Source organism: Pyxicephalus adspersus, chromosome 8 (assembly GCF_032062135.1).
Source record: "Pyxicephalus adspersus chromosome 8, UCB_Pads_2.0, whole genome shotgun sequence".
Classification (NCBI taxonomy): domain Eukaryota; kingdom Metazoa; phylum Chordata; class Amphibia; order Anura; family Pyxicephalidae; genus Pyxicephalus; species Pyxicephalus adspersus.
The window spans coordinates 32,282,109-32,292,822 of record NC_092865.1 but is presented as its reverse complement, the minus strand read 5'-3'; the positions used below and the strand labels follow the sequence as shown (position 1 = coordinate 32,292,822).

At 37.6% G+C, this 10,714-nt stretch overlaps 1 protein-coding gene across 1 annotated transcript in view; it reads left to right on the top strand.

Annotated features, from left to right (window-relative positions):
- Positions 1–207: 207 nt before the first annotated feature.
- The window catches only part of DNM3 (dynamin 3), a 156,569-nt gene continuing 146,062 nt past the window's right edge, over positions 208–10,714 (top strand). Inside the window, 2 exon segments of the mRNA XM_072419940.1 lie at positions 208–416; positions 8,204–8,277. Coding sequence (XP_072276041.1) covers positions 256–416; positions 8,204–8,277 — 235 coding nt within the window. The 5' untranslated portion in view covers positions 208–255.

Genomic DNA, 10,714 nt, shown 5'->3' with positions numbered 1-10,714 from the left:
AAAAGTAATTTTATATTTACATAGAATGTAATATGGAATCTCCAGCCGCATGTGGGGACGCCTGTTTGCGCATGCTCAGTCAGCAGTCCATCCAGCACCACAGACAGCAGCTGGAGGGGACCCCTGAGGAGGGGGAGGGGCCCGGCACACAGCAGAACGGCTTCTTTGAGGCACCGGACTCACATACAGCCATTTACTGCTCCGAGCACCCCTGACTAACACTAGAAGGAAAGGAAGCTGAATAATAACGGAGTAATGGGTAATCAGGAGATGCAGGAACTCATACCGCTGGTGAACCGGCTTCAGGACGCTTTCAGTGCCGTCGGGCAGAGCTGCCACCTGGACCTGCCGCAGATTGCTGTGGTAGGCGGGCAGAGCGCGGGAAAGAGCTCCGTGCTGGAGAACTTCGTGGGCAGGTGAGAGGGCGGGGCTAAAGGTGCGCAGTGTGGGGATGGGGGAAAGGGCGGGACCTAAGGTGCGCGGCGTGGGCGGGACTAAAATGGGCGTGTCGGGTGTTAGTGAGGAGATACACGTGGGCAGGTGAGGAGAGCTAGATGGGATGATTGTGTTATTGAAGAAAAACACCTGTGCTGCCCTGGTGATTTCATGCCAAGTGCTGTGCAATTGGAAGCTTCTTTTCTGTTTATTTCTTGTTATCTTTTCTAGGGTTTAAGTTGTGAGAAGTGTTCTGATAGCAATATTTGCCTTACTTTACTTTACCTTTACTTTTTTAAAGTTTAAGTATTTTTATTCTCAGGCACATGGCATAGGTAATGCCTCAGTCTTATATGCCATAGCATTTTAAAATTAGGAAACTTTTAAAAGAAAAAAAAAAAACAATTACCTGACCTGACACTTCCTCTGCACACATTTGGGTTGAGCTTTTTCATATTTTTAATGCATGGTTGCTGTTGAAATCCCTAATACTTCCACGGTTCTGTATGCATACCCCAATCACATACACCCCTTCCTTTACCCTTTGCCTGACATTTTATGATAAAATGATAATTTTATAATAAATAATGATGTATACAAATTTTGGATTTTCATTGGCTACATGATCATTTTGGGCAAAGATCAGGAGTGTAAATTGTGTCCCGGCATCATCCCGGTTTTTGTTGATCTATTATGTTGGATTATTAATAACCGCACTTTATATATTTTTGTATAACAGTGCAGTAGGCTCCCCATTAGGACCCATAGAACAGAACAGACTGATCCGCAAGGAAGTGCGCATGGTGTCTACAGCCATAAACCCTAAAATGTACTTAGCATGAGATACAAGTAAAATGTTAGACATCCCCAATAGAATTACATTTTTAGTGAGCTATATCTTAGGGCATTCAGTATATGGGGATGCAGACACTACATCTTTTTTTTAGAACAGTAAGAGCTCTGGTAATTGTATTGAACATAACTTTTCTATTCTAATAAAAGGACATGGTGGAAAAAAAATGTATTCAGCACTATAAAAAAGTGTAGCAATCTGCAGTAAAGTTTGTTAATTTGTAAATTAGTTTGTGAATTTATTTTTATTTTTTTTAGAAAATAAATGTTTTCATAATATTTTGCTATTTTTTGTTTTTGCATGCTCACAATGGCATTTGCAAAAGTGGGCTTCCTAATAATATTTACGGCAGAACATGCCTGTGTAACTGGCAATGGCACAGCAAAATCTGCACTCGAAACGCATGTGACAGGGTGACACACAGGGTTAGAGTTAGGTAACAGGAAAAAAACATTGACAGTCCATAACAGAATATGCCTGAACAAGCTCCTTCATGGCAGGAATACCAGCTATTATTATAATGAAAGCTACAGATTTTAAACCTCATTTCAAGTTTGGACATTTAAACAAAAATTGGATTTCCCAGCAGCTCCCCTGCAAAAAAAAAAAAAAAAAAAAGCCGCTTCTATACTTAGCCGATTTTCATGGCAGTCTCAGGGTGCATCCCTCTGGGTTAAATGACGTTCAACGTCGTTAAATTTTCTGCTCATGAATTTGGAGAGTCAAAGCTCAGTCTTTAGCCAGAATACAGAGAAGAAATGTTGCAGAGACCACCCTATTATATTATTTCAATGAGGTAAATTAATCTTTTGTAAAAGTTGTATTAATGTTGTGTGAAAATATAAATCATTGGAACTCTTGTTGAAATTTTGAAATAGGCAAACGTGACATAAAATAGTAAATATTACCTAAAGTAAACTCATCCTGGTTCAAATGTTTTAAATTTCAATGAGTGGTTCACATACAGGCTCTTTAGTACAGTGATCGCCCACATTTTTGGACCTACAGACCACTAAACCTATGGGCTCTGGACCGCACATGCACAGGGAGCCGTGTGTCAATCAAAAGGGAAGTCATGATGCCAGAACCTGTCTACTCTCCTATCGCAGGTCTGAGCCTGTGATGGGAGAGTGGGTGGAATATGTCCAGAGATACAACCCGCTCACCGCCCTGCCTGCGATGCATACGGGAGACATGGTCCCCAGTTCTGGCTGGTGCACCCCCCAGCGGGGTTTTTCACCTGACCACTTCCGGGGGGTGCACCAGCCAGAGCTGCAGACCACCAAAATTTTCTCGCGGACCACCAATGTTTTAATAGATTGTAGTAAATGGAGGAGTTCCTATACCCCTGGCTGGGAAACTGTAATGTAAATCAAGAACAATCTATATATGTAAATCAATGTCAATTTAATTATTATTATTGTCAATGTGTATGCCACATTGTTTTTTTTTTAAAATATTAAATTTGATAAAAAAATAAAATATATAATTTTTTAAAAAAAAAAAAAGTTTTTTTTTTAAAATATTACTTTGTCACTTAATATCATTACATAGTATTTCAATAGCACAGACATATTACATAGCACTTTACAAAGTCCGTAGTCACGCAACCTAATTGCTTAGCTTTGTTACTGATTTGTATTTTGCTCAGGTAGGACTGATCATGCTGTTAGGAGAAATGAATGGTTCCCCTATAGAAGTGTATTTGACAATAAAATGCTGTGCTGTAGTTAGTGGATTGGATGAATGTTTTCAGAGATTTGTTCATCTCTATTCCATTAGCACAGAGCTGCGGTTCTCACCCAGACAAGTTTAGCAATGAATCTGCTTGTTCTGGTAGAATCACTCTTTCTTCTGAATGGCTTGATTATCTTTACTAAATAGTCTTTTTTCTCCTATTTTTGAATCAATAGTTGCATTCATTCCTTGGTCAACTTTGATGTCACTGACTTGCAGTTTATAACCAAAAGAGTTTGATTGAATGTTGAGGTTTATTTATACATCAGGATTCTTTTTTACATTTGGATGGATTTGTTGTTGACAAATGATCCTGTTCTATTGTATCTTTTAAATTGTGCTTACTGTTTATATGCAAAGGGGCCTCCTTTTACCAGCTGGTCTTTTAGTCAGAAGGATGCAGTCTAATATTTCGGAATTTTTTAGTTATCTGATAAGCTAATGTTGTTGCTGATGTTGCTTGAGATTAACATTTTTGTATAAAGAAGACACAAGAACTTAGGCTGCGTACACACAAGCAATAATTGTCATTAGAAAATGAACGATTAACGACCGATCAACAATTATTCACGAGTCGGGAGTCGAGGAGTCGTAGACAATTTTGGGTACCTGGAGTCGTAGTCGATAAAAGTGTGCAGACTCCGACTCCTGATAAATTTAAATTATAATAAAAAACGGTACAGCAAGTTCAAATGTCCTATTTCACAAACAATAGTCATATTTAGGTACTTCTCTGATGTAAGAATAAAGCCCAGCGCATAGTTGTATTTCTATTAGTGTGAAGTTCAGCTGAGCTACTATACAACCTGACTTTCACATTATTGTAATCTGGATTAGGTACACTTAAAAATGTGTTTACATTTTATTTCAGATATAATGTGTTTAACAAGTTCATTTGAGTTCAAACAAGTATAATGATATAGGTGTAGGTGAGTGCTATGGCCTGATGTGTGTTCAGCTGTCCTGTCTGCACTCTCTATATATGCTCCCATCCAGGGCTGAACTTTAACATCATTTTGCACACTTAAGTCAGTTAAGTCAGTCAGTTAAGTGGCCCCCCTGGCCCTGAAGCCTCCCACTGCCCTGTCTTTAGCAGAAGATCAGCAAACAAAGATAAGGGCAGCATCGTCTGCTCAAGTTCCACTGTCTGCTAAAAGAGCTTAGAAGAACTTGGAGGAACAGCTTTTTGGATTCAACTGTAAGTGTTCATGTTTATTTCAAAACTGCATGGCTGCTTGTGTGTGCTATGATGGAAGGCTGTGTGCATGTTTCTGGATAAAACTTCAGAGCTTTGTGTATTTTTGTGTGTATGGTGCAGGAATGTATGAATGTTTGTGTATAGTGCATATTTTGTCTATGTTTCTGAGTAAAATGTAGGGCTTTGTGTTGTGTGTATAGTATATATGTTTGTGCATGTTTTTCTGTATAGGACAAATTATGTCCAAGTTTAGTGCAGGGCTATAGCTTATTTGTGTGTATAGTGCCCTGTTGTATGTATGTTTGCAATAGTGCAGGACTATGTGTATGTTTGTATTTAAATCAAAGAATATTCTAGTTAGTATAACATTTTTTATATTTATATTGCAGTGAAAGCAGCACCCCATTCACAATGGCAAAAAGTCTGTCAACAAACACAATAAAGTCTGCTGTTTATGATCACTTTACATTATGAAGTGATTGTGAAGATTACGTGTGCAAATGTATTCTTGAAGATAATGGTGAAAAACAATGTGATGCAAAAATTAGCAGTTTCAGTGGGTCTAACAAAATTGCACCTACAAGAGCATCACACAGGCACATCACACCAGTAACTATCTTCAGAAGTTAGTGGAGGATGTTCTAGAAGATTTTGAAATGAAAAAGAAACAGATTCTATCTATTGTGACAGATAATGCTTCTAATATGTTGAGCACAATTGAGAAAATGAAGAAAGTAGATGAAGAAAGTGACAGACAGATAATAAAGGAGGACAGTTCTGCAAGTATTGGAGAAAATGAAAGCGAATTGGATAACATTGTTGAAGAAGCATCTAAGCGTACTACTTTTCAACATATGCGTTGTGCTGTTCGTACTCTGCAACTTGCAATAAGAGATGGATTGAAATATTGTCATGCAGCTACTGTATTTGGCAAATTGAGGCAAGTAACTGTTGCAGCTAGGGCCCCTAAAACAGATGCCATTTTAAAAAGATGTGCAGGAAAAGGAGCCATTTTGGATCAAACAACACGCTGGAGAAGCACTTCAAGCATTTGATGGGTAAGCGTTGTTTGCTTGAACTAAAATACTTTCTTGAAGAACTGGACAATGAAAATGTTTTATTAACTGAAAGCCAGTGGACACAAGTAAAAGGACTTTCTAACCCCTTTGCTGTCACCAAAAGTTTGCAAGATTTGAAGATTTAACACCTGGTAAATTCTTCTTGAAATGGAGGAGCTTGATATATTGCCTGAACAAATGTGGGGGGTTAATAGCTGATGGCATTGTATCCTCAATGAAAACAAGATATAATCTCTTACTGGATAAACAAATCTTGTTAGCTGCTATTTATGTTGATCCAAAGAGTCCAATTTTGTTGAGCGATGACCTGACTGATACTGCAAAAAAGGCCCTCTATGATGTAGCAGTTCGCATGAAGGGATTACTACCTGAAACACCATCACTGGACGAAGCTATAAGCACTGGTAACTTAGCATCATCCTCTTCAAAATGAAAAATTATACTTTGATTCCTACTTGGACAAAATGGAACTTTCAACAGTAAAGCTACAAAGCATATGCGTGAAAGATAAACAACCAGAAAACCATAAAAAGATTCCAGCAAGAGTTTTTAAAAGAATTAAAAGAAGTAGAAAAGTATGATCGCTCATCGAAACTGACATTAGTAGAAGCCATCCTTGTTTATCCCACGATTATTAGTGATGTGGCTAGAACCGTAACAGCAATGCCACCCACCCAAGTCAGTGTTGAAAGACTATTTTCACCTCTAAAAACAATCAAGTCAGATTTAGGAGCTTCTATGAAAGAGGATCTGGCAGAAGCAATTCTTCAATTTTACCTGGCTAGTTTTATGAAAGGGGACATTATCCATAATTAGGATGGCATGCTGAACACTCTTTTCACTAAAAACATTCAAAACCTCATTAATAAAATTGAGGAATGCTTCTTGAATAAATGCTCGTGCTTGTGCTTTAAACTGGAGGGTCCCATTTTTATTCCTCACAGAACAAATTGAATAATTTCTGGAACGCACTCCAGCCACCACATGCACCGCCCTTTGCTCAGTAGGAGAATTTCCCCTTTTGGTTCTCATTGAGATGTAAAACCTACTTCATCAGGAAAGTAGTGATTTTTTCCATCTTCCTTAGCAATGAGATCAAGGATTTTGTTAGTATAGCTAAGCTTTTCTTGAAGAGAGTGGGAATCATTGCATTGCAAATAATTGATCCTTCATTTCTCTGAGGCTTGTTCCGCAATCTTCGCACATTACCTTACGTAACTTCTCTTTATGAGCTTCATCCAACTTTGAATTTCTCAGACCTCCTCTTGGTAATTTTTTCACTCTACCAGAAGCTTTATAGGTCTTAATAGTTTTGGTTATGGTTGTACGATTACAACCCAAAACAATTGCTATCTGGGAGTCATCAATTCCATTCTGATAACTGTCTACCATGCTTTGATGTTCTGCAATACTCAATTCTCTGGCCATAACGGTAAGTGAAATACTAAATATAAAGCTAATACTTTTGAAGGTAAAAAGATGAATAATGTTGTCATCTTAAAACTTAGTATAAATCCCTGAAATAAAGGTATTTATTTTAAAATTATATAAAGTAAAAAACATAATAATTGACAAATCATCAACTTTTTTTCATATATTTTTAATAATGTTTCTTGAGAAATTACTAATTTATGGTAAAAATATTGTGTTATAATTAATTTTATAATAAATGTATTGATTTATGAATATTTAGGGGGTCTAAATTTTTTTCTGAAGTTTGATTGCAAAAGTGTGAAGATAAAATGGGAAAACCCTGTAAATACAGAGGAGTCGGAGTGGGGGGTACAGGAAACTGAGGAGTCATGTTAGGAACTTACCCGCCCTGCGAGCCCGCGGTGTCCCTGGGCTTCCCAGCCACAGAGGGGGACGCCACAGTAGCAGGCAGCATGGCCGAGGCTGCTGCCCTGCTCCCAGCTTGTCTGTCTCTACAGGCGGAGGGATCCGCCCTGGCCAAAGTACTGTTCAGCCAGGCAGCAGCCCTTGCATCCCTTTCCAACAATAATTATTGCACGTGTGTACGTAGCCCTAAAGAGAAATGTTGTCTTTTTTTTTAGATTTAGTTACCCACAGTTCTCCTGTAATCAGAAATGTGATTCATACTGCTCTGAGGAATATTGCTGACATGTCTATTGATTCATGAATAGTGTGAATATTAAAGCCATGTCAGGATCTGGATCATCTCTTCATCCATATCACTGGAGACTGCAGCATACGTTCACTGAAGTAGAAGAGCATTTCAGCCATTCTGTATGGTTCCAAGCTGCACATAGATGATCTCTGAGTAGCTCTATTGTAGGTAAGTATCTGCTATGGTTAACAGGAAGAAAGGGAGGTTTTATATCCTTTATTAATGAATTTTTTTCACAGTTGCCTTGTGCTGACTGTCTATGAAATTATGACCTGCCTAATTGTTTTACCACTTTGCACGTCATCTATTTTGTTTCAGTGCAGTATAATTCAAAGCAAGTAATCTGTATGTACACTGCCTGGCAAAAAAAGTCACCAAAAGTCACACTTTATATTTAATTGCATTGGTGACACATATTTGTTGTATTGTTTCAATAAGCTTATGCCTTCCTCTAGATCAACTATGTCTGTTTTATCTGATATATATTTATTTCCTTAGTGGTTGAACTTGGTGGATTGATGTAGTTTGTCAGCCTAACTATGTAACTATCACAAGGATTCCTAATGGGGTTAATTTTTTGGCAGGTGAATCCTGACATTGTCATCTTGGAATTTGCCTGTACCACCAGTAAATAAAAAATCAAGCTGACCAACTAAAGAAATCCAAGATTAAAAAACTGCCCCCACAGCCTTTGGGACTTTTGGGGGCCAGTCATATTTCATGGGTATTAATTTGTTTTTCAGTGTGGACTTATTTTTTTTTTTGTTCTCTAGGGACTTTCTTCCACGCGGGTCTGGTATTGTGACAAGACGTCCATTGGTCCTCCAGCTCATTACTTCCAAAATAGGTAGAAGATATTGGGAAAAATATTATTAAAATCCTCTAAAACCAATACATACATGCTGATAAGCAGGGTTGGATTAGGCTAGTTCCTGTTCAAAGTACAGCCCATCAGCAGTGCCTCCTTAACCTTTCCATTTCTTAACTGACAACACATTAGGACTCAATAAAGTAATAGAGGTGAAAGAAGACTTTTCAGTAGTCTCCCAGGCCATTCTCAGGCTAAAATCTACATCTCCTTATTAAATATAAACTTTTTATTTATTTAACATTATCAGTATCAGTATCAGTACAAAGTAATCAAGTCAAGTCATCAATCAAGTATGTCATTTACATATAATGTGGGCAATATAAAAATTCAAATGTATTATTTTTTTTTTTCAAGGAAAGCATAGATAATATATGATTTACAGCAGTATATTTTCAAATACAGCACTTGAGGTAACAAAATGTTAACAGAAGGTCATATACAAGCTAATGAGGGGGTGTATACAAACTGTAGTAAGGAATGGAAACTAACAATAATATACTAACAGTACCTATGAGATTTACAGTTACATTCACATTCGACTCCCATAGGGAATCATTATATAACAGACAATAAGTATACCATGTGGTGTTCTCAAATGTGGAGACAGTGTGTTTCTTGGTATCTAGTGGCAGTGTTTCTGTATGTAATTCCCACACCTCAAAGAACCTGTTACCTGTGTATCTTTATCCAGTGATGCCTCATCCAGTACATCTGAAATATGAATCTCAGTTTTTCTCTTTACAGGCCAAGGGTAGGTGGTTCTGTAGGATGGCCTTTTTGCTACAAGAGAAACAATAGAGAGGAGTTTGCTGCAACTCTTATCAATGTGTGCGCCGTGTAGTGTTAAGGTACCAAACAATGCCCAAGCAGGAGTCAGCATAAAATGATTCACTAAATTATGTATGGTGTAGGATGCTACCAATTTCCCAAAGTGCTTAATTTTAGGACAACTCCAAAACATGTGATACAAGTTAGCCTCCGCAGTCCCACATTTCTGACAGCATGAGGTGGAACTTAACCTAATGTGGAAAGATCTGTGTGGAGATATATAGACCACATGATTTAACAATATATCTTTGTTCATGTTTGGGTCTTTAGTTGAAATTGACCATTAGATTAACAAGTGATCATATTAAAATTCTTGCATATATTAAGATGTTTCTTAAGTGTCCCACTTTTTCAGTGTTTATAGTAGATCTGTGTCAGGCCATATACAATGTTGTCAAGAATATTAGCAGAGTGTTTAAAAAAGTGAATGAAGCTGAAAATCCTTATAGCTTTTATTACACACAAATGCATTGGGAACAATGAACATTAGGCAGGAATATTAGGCTTTTCAAAATAGCAGTGTCTGCATTCTTCTTTACAAAAGCAAACATTCAATGTGTAAACTGAAAAAAACTTTCAAAGTTTTCTTTTCTTTTGAATCACTGAAGTATTATTTAGTTGTATAACCAATGTTCCTAAGAACTGCTGCAGATCAGTGCAACAGTGGAGTCGACCAACTTCAGGCACCTGTGAACAAGTATTTCAGTCCACAATGACTTATCCTAATTCCACAATTCTTCAGCATGTCTTGGTTTTGTCTCAGCAACAGCATTTTTGATGTCACCCCACAAGGCAACATGACCTCTTCAAGTACTTTGATGTAGTCAAATTGATCCATGATCCCTGGTATGCAATAAATAGGCCCAGCCATAGTATGAGAAACATGCCCATATCCTGGTGCACCATCATGCTTCAATGTCTTCACAGTGTACTGTGGCATGCATTTAGTGTTTGGGGGTCTTCTGGCAAACTATCTGTGACCCTTGGACCCAAAAATAACAATCTTACTTTGATAAGTCCAAAATATGTTGCATAATTTCTCTTTAGGCAAACTGTAACCTCTTCAGCAGGTCTTTTTTACAACATTGGGAATTTGCGGGGGCTTTTTGCAGATATCACACAAGAGTCTTCTAATTGTAACCATACTCACAGGCAACTTAAGACCTTTTTTGATGTTCTCAGAGCTGATCGTTGGCTGGGTCTTTCCATTTTATCCACATCTTTCAGGTTTTGGATGTCACTTTAAAGCATTTGAGATAATTTTAGCAGAGCAGCCTATCATTTTCCGCACTTCCTTTTATGTTTCCTTTCTCCAATTCACTTTCTAATCAAAGTTTGCTGTTCTTCTGAACAATGTCTGATACGACCCATTTTACTCAGATTTTCAGAAATGCACCATAACCAGCATGTACAACATTTGCTGCCTTCCTTCCCTAAATAAAGGCCGTATCTGACACCTGTTGAAAGAATGAAAGATCTCACTAATTGAACTGTATAATTTTTTTTGAACAAGCTATTCTTTTAAATTTTTTAAGTTAATTTAATCACACAGAATCAGCAGCACTCATGTCATAACTTTTGGGTC